At 36.3% G+C, this 13,695-nt stretch overlaps 1 protein-coding gene across 2 annotated transcripts; it reads left to right on the top strand.

Annotated features, from left to right (window-relative positions):
* The first annotated feature begins 1,331 nt into the window (after positions 1-1,331).
* On the top strand, positions 1,332-12,644 carry LOC147293217 (uncharacterized). 2 transcript variants are annotated; one of them, XM_086231730.1, is made up of 11 exons: positions 1,332-1,574; positions 2,505-2,661; positions 2,769-2,952; positions 3,350-3,420; positions 5,907-6,044; positions 6,132-6,223; positions 8,484-8,755; positions 11,032-11,117; positions 11,329-11,430; positions 11,692-11,749; positions 12,226-12,363. In XM_086231730.1, the coding sequence occupies exons 1-10, from the start codon at positions 1,465-1,467 to the stop codon at positions 11,704-11,706; spliced, it is 1,227 nt and encodes a 408-aa protein (XP_086087856.1). In that variant the 5' UTR covers positions 1,332-1,464; the 3' UTR covers positions 11,707-11,749; positions 12,226-12,363. The 2 variants fall into 2 exon arrangements, with proteins under 2 accessions (XP_086087856.1, XP_086087855.1); XM_086231729.1 differs by lacking the exon at positions 11,692-11,749 and having other exon boundaries at positions 1,336-1,574; positions 12,226-12,644.
* Positions 12,645-13,695: the final 1,051 nt, after the last annotated feature.

Raw genomic sequence — 13,695 nt, 5'->3', positions numbered from 1 at the left:
GTCCACATGAAGAGTTGTGCTTCCATGACATTATTATGAAGGATGAGGGGTCAAATAGCAAGAGTGTGGCATTCGTTTGGCGAAGAATGGCCTGGTTGCGCGCGTAGAAGGGTAATTTGGTTGTTTCAGGGTCTTCTGGTTGAAATTTGGGAAATCTAAAAATACTGGTAAATCCAAGAGGTCGAAACAAGTCCAATGCAATTGACGGTTCATCATTCGGAGTTCGGATGAATTAATTAAGGTCAATTATGACTCCTCGCACAAAGTGATGTTTCCTCTTGCTTTGTGAAGAAAGACATAAAATACTCTTTAGGGGGAGGCATGGTGTCGATCAGGCTCTCCACCACCCCAATGCCAGCACCTATGGGACGTTAAGCGAGCTACTTTAAGAACCTTTTGGGACTTAGGGGGCAGGCACATGACTTCCGGAGGGTAGTCATGTGTCTCCGTGGGACAGAAGGTCCCACAGACAGTACAAGCGAGCGTGAGAGCTTGTATTGGGCTGGGCGCGCGCACACGAGGCTACAAGGGGAATTCCTTTATGTCGCATCATATGCACAACACGCAAGCTGCATGTGAACTCCCGAACACTCCATGGTGCCCATTGGCCATGTAGTAGTCAACGAGGGCATCGGCTTGGGTTTGGCCATGCGCAATGTATGATGCTAGTAGGTACGAGAAGGGGTGACCCCGTGCCAACGAGAGAAAGCTAATGAAGGGCATCAGAGGAGAATTGCTCACTCGGGTGGCGTGCTTGCAAGTTGGCTTGCATGTTTAACTCGAGGAAAGGACTATGGGCGCAAGCTAGCCCTTAGTGCTATGATGGTTAAGACGTGGGAATAAAGCAAGACCCGACATGAGAGAATGGAATGCTGACGTCATAAGAACTTATCGATCGGGCGAGTGTCTTGGCTAAGAACCTTGGCACAAGGAAGCAATCGTATAGTAGCTACGAGCAAGACTCGGGATGAGTAGTTCTTGTTGACAAACCTCGAGAAAGCAACGAATGAGTCTAAATCTTGAAAAGAGCATACGAGAAAGAATGACTGGCCTTGATTCAGAGGAATCTTTGTGCTGCACGGGCATATTCTGCTGCGTAAAAAGTGAGCCTGTGACATCTAGTGTGGCAAAATTATACTAAAAACATATTATTATTTTAACTAAATCAGTTCGGTGGGACGAAACCAATGAAATGCAAACTAGGAACCAGAGGTAAACCGAACAAAACCGGTTCGGTTCGGTTACTTAACTCACCGATTAAAAAATATCGGACGGGACCGGTTCGAGAGTTGGTGTTTGGGTTTCATTTTCCCATTCCTACTGAAGTTAAAACCAAGCAGAGGACGAGGATATGCGTCCGCTAAAAGTAAACCAGTAGCATAGTAAACTACGAGTTTTCTGTTTATAAGTTTGTTATATTTTTTTTCTCCTTGCACAAAAAGGCATGGTCATTGAAGAGCGACCATGAAGAACAACAACAGCGACCAAAGCTACAACAGAGAAGAAGAAAATGACTCGAAGAAAGAAAGTGCAATGGAGTCAAGATTCAACCAAACCCTCAGGAATGTTCAAGGGTACTAATCCCTGTTCCCAAAAATTCTTCTTCTAATTTATTTCTCATTTCTTGTTGATATTTATTGTGATTTTCCTCAGATTTGAAACCCCATTAAGCAATCAGATGAAAAGAAAAAAAAAAAAAAAAAACCCCATGTAGCAAAACATAATTAGAATTGGTCCCATTATGGAATTTTTCCAATTCACACTCGCCAATGGCTCTAATTCATTTCTAATTTTTCCAAACCCTATGTAGCAGTGTAGCTTTTTATCAGTCGAATTCTACAAGTTGTCTGAGAAAATGAATATGAGTTTTGTTGAATTCGTTGCATCCTATGAAAATCAGTGAGAAAAATCGTGTGATTTGTGAGATCTCTGTACTTAAGTTGAATGAATTCATTAATGCTCTGTTCTGTTTGGTTGGTGGGTAAATGGGAAAACAGAAGCAATCACACTTTGAATGTAGAGTTAATAGGCGACTAGTGTAACTATATAGTTGAAAATTGGTGACAGGAGATTCAATTTTTACTGGATTTTTTTTTTTTCTGTTTTTATGACAGCATGTTAAGTATTGGATAATCTGATTAATTATATTTAATATCGGAAGTATAGTTTAAATTCTGCACCATTATTGACATTTATATTGTTCCAGTGGTGCACCTTCCATCAGCTCTAGATTTTGATTCTAGTTACTTACATTTGGTATAATGGTTTTTTGATATCTCTAGTGTCGTAGTCATAGCAGTTGGATGAATTCTCAATGTTATCTTATGTTCATGTCACAAATTGAAGCAACATATAGCTCTTCTGGTAGTATATCATAAATTCTTTAGATTCGGTTGTGTGCTTCAGTTGCTAAATATTTTTCTGAGCAAATCAAATGTATTGTTGATAATAATAGTTGAATATCTATTTATTTAAGTTTTGATTATATTTTTCCTGATATCTAGGCTGCTCAAAGGGCGTAGCATACCCGGTAAAGTATTACTGACTAGGAGACCAGACCTGCCAGATCATTCAAACTTAGGAGAACCCTCTCCCAATTATGAAAGGACCTTCTCATACAGTAATGCTGAAACAAGTAATCTCAGGGACAAGGCACTAGAGGTTGGTTTTTTTTTTTTTTTTTCTAATCTAAAAATCTCAAAATAATAGCATTTGCTATGACTGGTTATTTGAGAATATAACAACTGGGAATTTTATTTCTAAAATAGGAAGAAGTACAGATTCCAAGCAAGCCAAACAATAATGCAAATTCAAATAACTTAAAATCATCCACATCAAATGTTGAGAATACTTCCAAAGAAACTCAAAAAGCTACCATGGGTTCTAGAGCTACTGATTCTGCAAGAGTTATGAAGTTCAAAAAGGTCCTTTCAGGGACAACAGTCATATTAGGTAAGATCACTGTCTCGTTACTCTTGCCCCCCTTTCTTTCCTCCCTCCGATCTATACATGAAAGTATGATTATGAAGGTCAAATGTTTTCTCTGAGTTTCTGTTGGGTGGTGCTTGGACTTGTTAGAATGTGACCTGGGTTTTGTTTGTTGCCTTTTAGCTTCCTATTTTTGTAGAATCCTATCATCATGATTAGTGGGCATCCTTATTATGTGGAATCAAATTTTTATGCTTGTTATATGTGCTTTATGATATAGCAATTCATTCTGGTAGCCTATGTTACTCTTTTGATATATCTATTACCTCCACAAATTTCATTTTGGTGCTAACTGAGCTCTGCGTCTTTCTTTTCTGTTCTGTTTTTTTTTTCTTTAAATTAATTTTAATTGTTTGTGTAGAGAAGTTGCGTGAGTTGGCTTGGAGTGGTGTACCACCAGATATGCGACCCAATGTATGGAGGCTTCTTTTGGTAAGCTCGATAACTTGATACTTCTAAGAAGCATGATTAAAATTTTTGGATTTGTAATAAATTGTTGATTGAATATTTAACTAAAGATACTTAGGGTCTGTTTGGTTATGTTTTACAAAACAATTTTCCGTTTTGCAAAACCAAAAATGTATATAATACACGTTTGGTAGAGCAGATTGGAAAAACACGGGATATTTTTTTCCGAATACAGATTCAGAATTGCACTTAAATTTTGAAAACGCTCTATAGATGTTTCCACCGTATTTAGAAAATGCGGGAAACAGATAAAAAACACGGGACTCCTCGCACAAAGCTTCATCCCTCTTTTCATTATCTGTCTCAAGAAAAAGCAAATCAAGAAATTAGCATCATACCAAAAACCCATTAAGCAAATCAACATATACAAACAATCGATCACACACAAAAAAAAAAAAATAATAAAGAAAGAATCATCCTTAGAAAGCTTCAAGATCAATGTCCTCAAGCCGTCGCCCGTTCTTTCCGTCAATGTCATTCTCTGAGATGATTCACTCAGATCTGCCCCAATGGGGTTTTGTGGTTTAATTGGGTACACGAGTGACTGAATGAGAGACTAGTGGGGACGCCTACAGTGTGAATGGGGTGATGAGGGAAGGCGAGAGAATGGACTTAAATCTGATTGTAGTTGGTGCTATGAGCATTGAATTGGTTGGCTGGGTTTGGTTTTGTAGGAGAAGAGTTCGGATCTTTCAGGTGAACCTTTGTGTTTTTAGCTTCTATCTCACTATATCTAAGCCCATATCACTCGATATAGGAAATGAAGAGCTGCAAGTCTAGAACATCTTTCATCATATGAACTAGTGGAAGAGCTGCAACACCAAATGACTTGATTCTCTTATGGGTTTGGGGCAAAAAGTTGGGTCTAGTTAAAATCTTTTTGGCTTTTTTAGTTATATTTCAGTTGATGACATTTTCATAATTTCATTAGTCTATACACAATTAGTTGACCAATTAAAATACAAATTTTAATAAAAGTTTTCTTTAAATTGAAAATAACCATTTTTCTTCAAGAAAGAAATTGGTTGAACTAAGTTTAAAACTAAAATTTAAACTTGACTACCAGACACATTTTATCTGTTTTTGTTATTAAAAGTTGTTTTTACACTATGCAACCAGACGCATGTTCGAATCCTGAAAATACAAAATACAATTTCTCATTTTGGTTTTTCAAAATTGTTTTTCAAAAATTATTCTGCAAAACGTTACCAGACGGTCCCTTAGCTTTTCTGGATGTTGAAAATATAGAATTATTGCCCATTGGGCTACTAGAGGAAGGATAAATATTCAGTAGGGTCAGTATTATACATGAACGGTATCCACTTTGTTTGGATTGCAAATTGTATAATAGGCTTGTGAATGCATGCTCTTCAAAGCTTCATAAGGGATGAACCCCAGGAAAGCCATAATTTTTGTGTTAACCTTGTGAGACTGAGAAGAAGCATGATTGACAGAGAAGGTGCAAGGCTCTACTTATGGTCCACTTGATTTAGTTTGCCTTGTAATGCCTTTTTCAATTCTATGCGTTTGTTCATTACAACCATCCATGCCTGCAGCTGGGTAATAGGTGTTGAGTGTACTATGTGCATGTCCAATGTTCAGCCCATGCTTTGAACATGAGGTTTATGCATGTGTCAATCTTTTTATTTATTTATTTTTTTTCAGTTTTTATTTATTTATTTTTCTGGTAATTTTTTCTTGTTGTTTATAAATTTATTTTCTACAATTGCAATGGAAGTTCTAAGTAGGTATTGATGATAGCATCATGTCATTTCCCAGAAAAAGAAAAATATAGAATTATTGCCCATTGGGCTACTAGAGGAAGGATAAATATTCAGTAGGGTCAGTATTATACATGAACGGTATCCACTTTGTTTGGATTGCAAATTGTATAATAGGCTTGTGAATGCATGCTCTTCAAAGCTTCATAAGGGATGAACCCCAGGAAAGCCATAATTTTTGTGTTAACCTTGTGAGACTGAGAAGAAGCGTGATTGACAGAGAAGGTGCAAGGTTCTACTTATGGTCCACTTGAATTAGTTTGCCATGTCATGACTTTTTCAATTCTATGTGTTTGTTCATTACAACCATCCATGCCTGCAGCTGGGTAATAGGTGTTGAGTGTACTCTGTGCATGTCCAATTTTCAGCCCATGCTTTGAACATGAGGTTTATGCATGTGTCAATCTTTTTTGTTTTTTTTTTGTTTTTTTTTTTTTTCTGGTAATTTTTTCTTGTTGTTTATAAATTTATTTTCTACAATTGAAATGGAAGTTCTAAGTAGGTATTGATGATAGCATCATGTCATTTCCCAGAAAAAGAAAAATAAAACAGGATAGCATCATGTCTCAGAAAAGGGCCTCATTTTTTATTTGTCCTTTTGATAATCTGGGATGCCTTTATTTAGTAAATCTTGTTGCGTGTTTGAAATTAAATATGAACTGACAACAGGGATATGCACCGCCTAATTCAGATAGAAGGGCGGGAGTTCTAAGAAGGAAGCGCCTTGAGTATCTTGACTGTGTTTCTCAGTACTATGACGTTCCGGATACTGAGCGTTCAGATGACGAGATAAACATGCTTCACCAGGTGTGTTAATGTTTACTGAAAGCTCATCTTATGTTGTGTTAATAAGTTCTTCCTGATATTGACCATTACACTTATTATCCTTGTTAGATCGCTGTTGATTGCCCAAGAACTGTGCCAGATGTATCTTTTTTTCAGCAGGCACAAGTCCAGAAATCCTTGGAGCGCATCCTTTACACATGGTTAAATACTATCATTGTTCTTATTATCTTGGTCATTTATGTTGTTTTCCCTTTTTTTTTTTATGACATCTAATGTGTTCATGAGAGAAACAGAGAAATGACTTCATTAATATAGAAATCTTTTTTGAACTGAGGTTGAACAAAAGGTCTCTTCCTTGATAGTTCTCCAATGGGTCTACCAGATTTGCTCTAAACTTTGACCTGCTCTTAAGTCCACCTATGTTTGCCTTTGTCTTCTTTTATTTTTTTCTCTTCATGAAATGATTTAAGTTCCACGGAGTTGAAGTTGCTCAAGTGTTGCATGCGACTGATTGTTTTACGCTTGTATCTATTGGACTTGCATATGCCTGAGAACAAAAGTGTAATATCTGCTACTGATTTAATAGTAATTAGGCTGCGCCTCTTGGTATACCTTTTTCTTTAGTTCCAACTTGTCATATTTATTGTTAATGGGTTTATCCCTTTGACTGCTGTCCAGCTAAGCTAGTTTCCTTCTTTTGCTTGATGGGTCAGCCTATTTCCAAAAAGATATGTGTTGTCTTACAAAACTGCCCTTTGACTATCTAACTTTTTTTTTTAAGAGTGAATAATGTTTTCCATCTCAATTGATTGGGAATTGTTGTTGGGTTCAGTTTTGGATATCTTCTGGAAATTCAAAAATGAATTTTCCAATTGGTTAGTCCATATCTTTTGGGATTCGCTGCAGCAATTTTTTTTTTTTCCATTTAATAAATAGGTATATTATTAACAACATTGGCCAATCCATCATGTGTATATAGTAAAATAATATATCTATTTCTTATAAATGCAGCTTGAGCACCAGCCCCAGTACATGCATATATATATATCTATCCTGTAAAAGATAATGCACCTATTAGTACATTAGCGTAACTACTTAGAATATAATTAGATATATCAAATGTATTTGGCGCTGCAATGTGAAAGGTATATCGTAAAAATAATATACCTATCAGTATATTAGTGTATCTATTAGACTAGAAATATATATTTATTTCTATACCATTACAAGGAGGATAGACAAAAAATTCAAACATGTACACATGGTTACTTGGCTGAGGGTGTTTCACAGGGAGGATTTGAATTATTTAGGATTTGGATTGTAGTCTGTTATCACAGTACTGGAAATATAATCCCTAAAGTTAGGGAATAAAATTCTATTTTAGTTTGAGTGGCAGATTTTGTAACTAATAGATGACTACTAGGTGTGTTTTTTCCTAGGTGGCAGGACTTTTTAAACCTGGGTCTAATCTACTAAGCAAAAAGTCAACGGCTTAAAAGTCATAATAAAAGAGTTGCATGGGTTGGGATTTAATTAACCCCTAATTTAAAGGTGTATGGTTTATCTAGAAAGTCCAGACAGTTGTTTTAGTTGTAGCATTCATCCAAAGGCTCAGTAAACATTTGGGCGATTATTTTTCAGTTACAGTATAAAACATATAAGATTTCATTTCTGCATTATTGTCCCGTTACCTGGCATTGGCCTCAAAATCCTGCCCAAGTCTGTGCCAATATTGCTCTAAAGTGTCTGGGATGGTGCTATCAAGTTGATAGTGACTTGTTTAAGTTCATACATACATGTTCTCTGCACTCTATTTTTAGGTTGGTTTGATGTTCTTGACACTACATTTAGAGGGCTGGGAGAATGGGCCTGATTATCATATTGTAATTGCCACTTAACTGGACATATTTGTTACATCTGCACTATTATTGAGTCATTTGATCAGAATGTTTTAAGACTGTACATTTAGTCCATGGGATTTGCATGGTAGGTCTTTATGTAGATGTGCACCATGTGTGGATGATTAGTGAACAATGGCAAAGCTCTTCTATTCCCAAGACTAGCCTCAGTTATGTGAACCCTTTTTTACCTAAATGAGACCTTTAAATGATCTAATGCAGATAAACAATTCCTGCTACCTTGATGATGTGAATCGTTCCATTTTATTTCCCTATAATTTTGGATTGTTCTAGGACATCAGCACATACTACATGCCTTATTCTTTTGCTCATGGTCATTATGCAATGAATTTGTATTGAAATACAATGTTTACCCATAGCCAACACATATTTACACTAGCATGGTGAATTTTCCGAGCTTTTTTTGGGTCCGAATAATTTAGCTTTTAAAAAGTTGATTGAGATATGGACTATTCATTTTGAGTTATTTGTTTTGCAAATTATTTAACTCTTATGATTATTAGTGATGTCTTTTCATGTTAGTTTTCGTAATGTCTTTCAGGGCCATTAGACATCCTGCAAGTGGGTATGTTCAAGGAATAAATGATCTTGTTACTCCCTTTCTAGTTGTTTTCTTGTCAGAACACTTAGAAGGGAGTGTGGATAATTGGTCCATCTCTGATCTATCTCCCGATAAAATATCTAATATAGAGGCTGATTGCTACTGGTGCCTATCAAAGTTACTTGATGGTATGCAAGACCATTACACATTTGCTCAGCCGGGAATCCAGAGGCTTGTGTTTAAGCTAAAGGAAGTGGTTCAGCGGATTGATGGTAACCCCATTTCTTTGCATCTAGTTCCTAACTTTTTTCCTTTATGAGATGATACTTCTATGTGGACTTACAAGCTGCATTTTGGATAATTTTGCTGAATATTTCCATTTCTTCCTATCAAAACAAAAAAAAATATCATTTGCATAATTTTCAACATGGAAGTCTGTTTGCTTTTGTGTATGCATATTAGGACCTATGGATAGCAACCCTGGCATGTAGGTTGCATAGGTTGTCAATAGAGAGTAAATAAAGGCTGGATGTATGGAAGGCAGAAAGGATTTAGAGATTTGGCTGGCTGACGAATGGAATGTTCTTAACATGTAGGAACAAATCAAAGGAAATTTAGTACTTGTATTAAATCCAGAAAAATTATACTAAAATCTATGCTTCATGTATTATGTTAAGTAATTCATGTAATTCATAGGCTAAATTTGGGGTTGATTACTATATGTTATAAGGGAAAAAATTTCAAAAAGGCCTTAAACTTTAATCCTTGTGTTAGTTAAGGATATGCACTATGATATGTGTTAATTTACCCCCTAGACTTTATGTTTGACACCAATCTGCCCCATCCGTCAACTCTGTTAGAGATTCAATCCAAAAGTGATGCCCCATCTGTCCAACTCTGTTTTTCAGGGGTATTATTGTCCTTTCATAGTGTTAAATTAAAATGAATTTAATTTAAAATAATTTTCAGGGTTAAATTAAAACTGTGCACGTGATCACTTTTTCAGGGACATTATTGTCCTTTCATAGTGTTAAATTAAAATGAATTTAATTTAAAATAATTTTCAGGGTTAAATTAATTCAGTTTTAATTTAATGAAATTAAAAAAAAAAACACTGAATTTAATTAAAAGACTTCTCCAGAGAAACCCAAACCCCTCCCCCACCCACAGAACCAACCATCACCCTCCCCTCCCGCCGCCTTCCCACTGGCCAACCCCACCTCCCTCACCGGCCGGCGACACCTCATCTCCTCTCTCTCCCCCATCTCTCTTCCCTTCTCTCAACCCACCTGGAGCAAACACCCACCCCCAACAATGTCATATTTTCTTCAGCCATTAATCATAACAGTGGCTTGGAAACATCTCAAAGTACTGGTTTTGCAAGAGGTTGAAGTTCAAGTTATCTGCAAAATTGCAAACAAAATTACCATGAGATAATCAAACAGAGACGGAAAAGAACAGAGAGCACCGCACCTGTGACAAAAAACCCACACTCAAAAAGCGCAACCCATCTCAGACCAAAAAAAGAAAAAAGTAATCGCAACCCATCAGACCAACAATTCCAAAATCAAACCCCAAAGATGCAACCCATCAGACGAATAATTCCAAAATCAAACCTCGAAAAATGCAATCAAATGTAAGAAATAAATTAAAAAGAAAACCAAACCAATGACTTAATTAAGTAGAAATAAAACCAGGAAAAAAAAATATATATATTACCTTCGGGTGTGGGGGTTTGGTGGTGTTCATGGGTTATCGAGAAGAAAGGGTCGAGAGAAGGGTGAGAGGGGAGAGAGGAAGGCCAGCGAAGTTGCGATGTCAGCGAAGTTGTGATCTTAAAAAATCAATGCTGGCGAAGTGGCCCAAAGATAAAGAACAACTGACGCTGGCGACGTTGCAATCCAGAGGCTGGAGAAGTTCCGGCATCCTTTGGATCCTGTTTTGTTTGCGACAAATCCCATAGAGAGAGAGAGTATAGAGAATGGATAGAAGAAGAGGGAAAAGAGAGAGAATCAAGAGGATAATGGTTTTTTTTTAATTAATTTTTAGTAATTTGACCACATTAGCCCATGCACGTGATCACTTTTGGATGGAATCTTTAACAGAGTTGACGGATGGAGCAGATTGGTATCAAACATAAAGTCTAGGGGGCAAATTGACACAAGTAATAGTTCATATTCTTAACTAACACAAGGGTCAAAGTTTAAGGCATTTTCGAAAAATTTTCCCTATGTTTTAAGTCTAAGAAGGTGATTTTCTTTGCATTTACTATTTTTCTAATTCTCCATGGATGCAATAAATGATGCTGAACATTTTATATCATATTGTAGTGATAGATCTTTTATTGTGAATTCTAGGAAGTGTATTCTTAGAGATGTTGGTTTTCTTGAAGGCAAGACCAACTTTTGCTTGTATACTCCACAGGCTTCATTATAATATCTTCAGTTCAGAAAATGGCAATACCTAATGCTGTATGATGCAAGAAACATGCCAAAGTTCTACTATCATCTTTTATGTGTATAATCATTATTTTTTCCTACTGCACTAGAACCTGTATCTAGACACATGGAGGAGCAGGGGCTAGAATACCTTCAATTTGCTTTCCGCTGGTTCAACTGTCTTTTAATACGTGAGGTGTGCTTCTATAAAACTCTTCTCTGTACTTTTCTGTAGATTTCCCTATTTCAAAGATATTCATATACAATAGACAAAGTCACCCTAGCCTGTAATCTTGAGGTAACTTGAGTTGTAGCTGGGAATGATTTTCTAACAGAAAATTTTGGTCACCTTGTGCTTTTCTCATTTATTGCAAAGCTAATGCCAGTTTTTTCTTTTTCCTGCTCAGATTCCTTTCCATCTTATTTCCCGCCTGTGGGATACGTATCTTGCCGAAGGAGATGCATTGCCAGATTTCCTAGTGTATATATTTTCCAGTTTTCTTTTAACGGTAAGATAGAAATTCTTGCCTTTGCAAGGATATATTTCCTTGTTACATGTTTGGATGTGTTAGCTGTCATAAGGAAATGCATCAGTAGATTTATTTGTCCGGTAATGATGTGTTTCCTTTTTCCTTTCAATAAATGATGCAGAATTTAACGCAAGCATGTTTCACAGCTTTGGTTATGGAAAAAATCTCATTGTTTATGCTACTTTGGACTCCTTATATAAGGTTTTAAAGACTTTTCTGAATAGCTTTCATGACATGCAGCATGTTCAAAACTGAAGAAATCCGCTATACTACTTTCCATTTGAGACAATTAGTGGGCGTAATGTATTCTAACCATTTAAGTACCATTTCGGTTCTCCTTTTGGTCTTCTTCTTTAACTTTCTGTCGTAATTTGGAACTTGAGAATAGTTAAATATGGAGCGAAACCTCATGCATATCTTTTTAGTAGTGACTGGAAGGCTCATGGGCAAGGTTGCCTTGTATATCATTGGCTCTTCTACAAAGTTTCACGGTCTATGATTACCATTTCTCCAGGGTGTTTGTTTCTGTACTTGTACAACTTATGTGGTGCAAGTGTGCAACAGCTTATTTCTTTCTATATTACTAAATGTTTTTTGGGTCAATTTGATAGCAGAGAATCTGAAAGGTTATTTCTGTATTCTTTGGTGAAGTATTCTGTATGAGAAATGAATGCTTTTCTGTTATTGCATGGCCAGCTTAATTTGCTTTAGATTTCCTTTTTGTAATGGAGTGGATATGAATAACTTAAAAAAGCAATATTATTTGATATTCAGTGGTCGGATGAGCTTCAGAAACTTGATTTCCAAGAGTTGGTTATGTTTATTCAACACCTTCCAACTAATAACTGGGGTCACCAAGAGCTAGAGATGGTACTTTCAAGAGCTTTCATGTGGCACAGTATGTTCAACAGCTCTCCTAGCCATTTAGCCAGCTAAAAGGAATTTGTAATATTCACTTTCTATTAGCAGCTTTGATTTTTGTTTTGTGTGTGCGTGTATTTTATTTTATTTTTTTCATTGTAATTTTCTGTTTCATAGTTCTTGATGTGGTTTACTAAAAGTCTACAATGTATCAGGTGTCTGTAATATCTGTATGTTTCGAGAGGGAGGAAGAAAAAAATTCAATAATGATGCGGAATACTGTTACTGTTTGATTATTTTATTTATGCAAAATAAAATACAAATTTGTTTTATTTTTAAATAGTATATTACTTTTTAAAAGAAATGACACATGTTATAAGATTATTGGTACTGAAGATGAAGATGAGAAAGTCCGCAAAACTAAGGACCCAAATATTTCCCTTTTAGCTATTCTTCCCATTCCACAAGTAAGAGAAGCTTTTATATTCTAAAAATTGTTTAATTTTCCCATCTCTCTATTTGCTTTAGGATAAAAATTTCACTATAAGTTTATATCAACTAAGGTGTTAAATTTCAAAATTTTTGACGAAATTTCGATTTTTTTGGGTGTCGAAATCGAAACTCATATTTGTTAACTTTTTGTGATAATTTTGTCAAAATTATCGAAATTTTGCCGAAATTCTCAAAATTTCAGCGAAATTTTTGGGCGGGTGAAATCGAGGATTGGTTTTGGATTTTGGAAGGTTGGCTTTTTGGAGAGGAGGTTGGGTTTTTGGAGAAAGAGGGAGCGGCGGCAGGGGGGATTGAGGGAGAAAGAGATGGTTTTGGGAGAAAGAGGAGGGGGCGGCGGCAGGGGGAGATCAAGGGAGAAAGAGGGGGCAGCAGAGGGAGATCGAGGGAGAAAGATGGGGCGGTGGCAGGGGCAACAGGGGGGAGATGAGGGAGAAAGAGAGGAGGGAGAAAGAGGTGAGGGTGAGGGTGAGGGTGGGTTGGTGATGGAGATGCAGAGAGAGAGAGAGAGAGAGAGAGAGAGAGAGAGAGAGAGAGAGAGAGGGGTGAAGAAGAACTGAAGAAGAAGAAGAAAAACAGTGGAGACTCAGGGGGAAAAATAAAGGAAAGAAAAAGAAGGAAAAAAAAAAAAAGAAATTAAAAGGTTTAGAGTTGATTGGGGTTTGGGACCTTTGGGCAATTGTAAAGAAAAAAAATGATTTGGGGTTTCATTTGGCCGTTTTGGAATTTCATTTAGTTGTTTTTAAACCATAAACTAATAAACTCTAATATATTTTTATATAAAAAATAATTAAAAATACCCTAAAGGGTCTAAATCCTAATATCATATACCATATCCTAAACGATATAAAGTATAGATTATAAAATATATAG

Source organism: Dryas octopetala, chromosome 2, assembly GCF_963921425.1.
Source record: "Dryas octopetala chromosome 2, drDryOcto1.1, whole genome shotgun sequence".
Taxonomy (NCBI): Eukaryota; Viridiplantae; Streptophyta; class Magnoliopsida; order Rosales; family Rosaceae; genus Dryas; species Dryas octopetala.
This window is presented reverse-complemented; position numbering and strand designations above follow the sequence as displayed.

What these genes read in the sequence shown, in the direction of transcription:
- LOC147293217 (XM_086231729.1), top strand. Translation starts at nt 1,465, where the DNA reads ATGAAGAACAACAACAGCGACCAAAGCTACAACAGAGAAGAAGAAAAT. An exon ending in TCAGGGACAAGGCACTAGAG is followed by an intron (nt 2,662 to 2,768) that starts GTTGGTTTTTTT and finishes TTTCTAAAATAG; the next exon opens with GAAGAAGTACAGATTCCAAG. An exon ending in AGGGACAACAGTCATATTAG is followed by an intron (nt 2,953 to 3,349) that starts GTAAGATCACTG and finishes TTGTTTGTGTAG; the next exon opens with AGAAGTTGCGTGAGTTGGCT.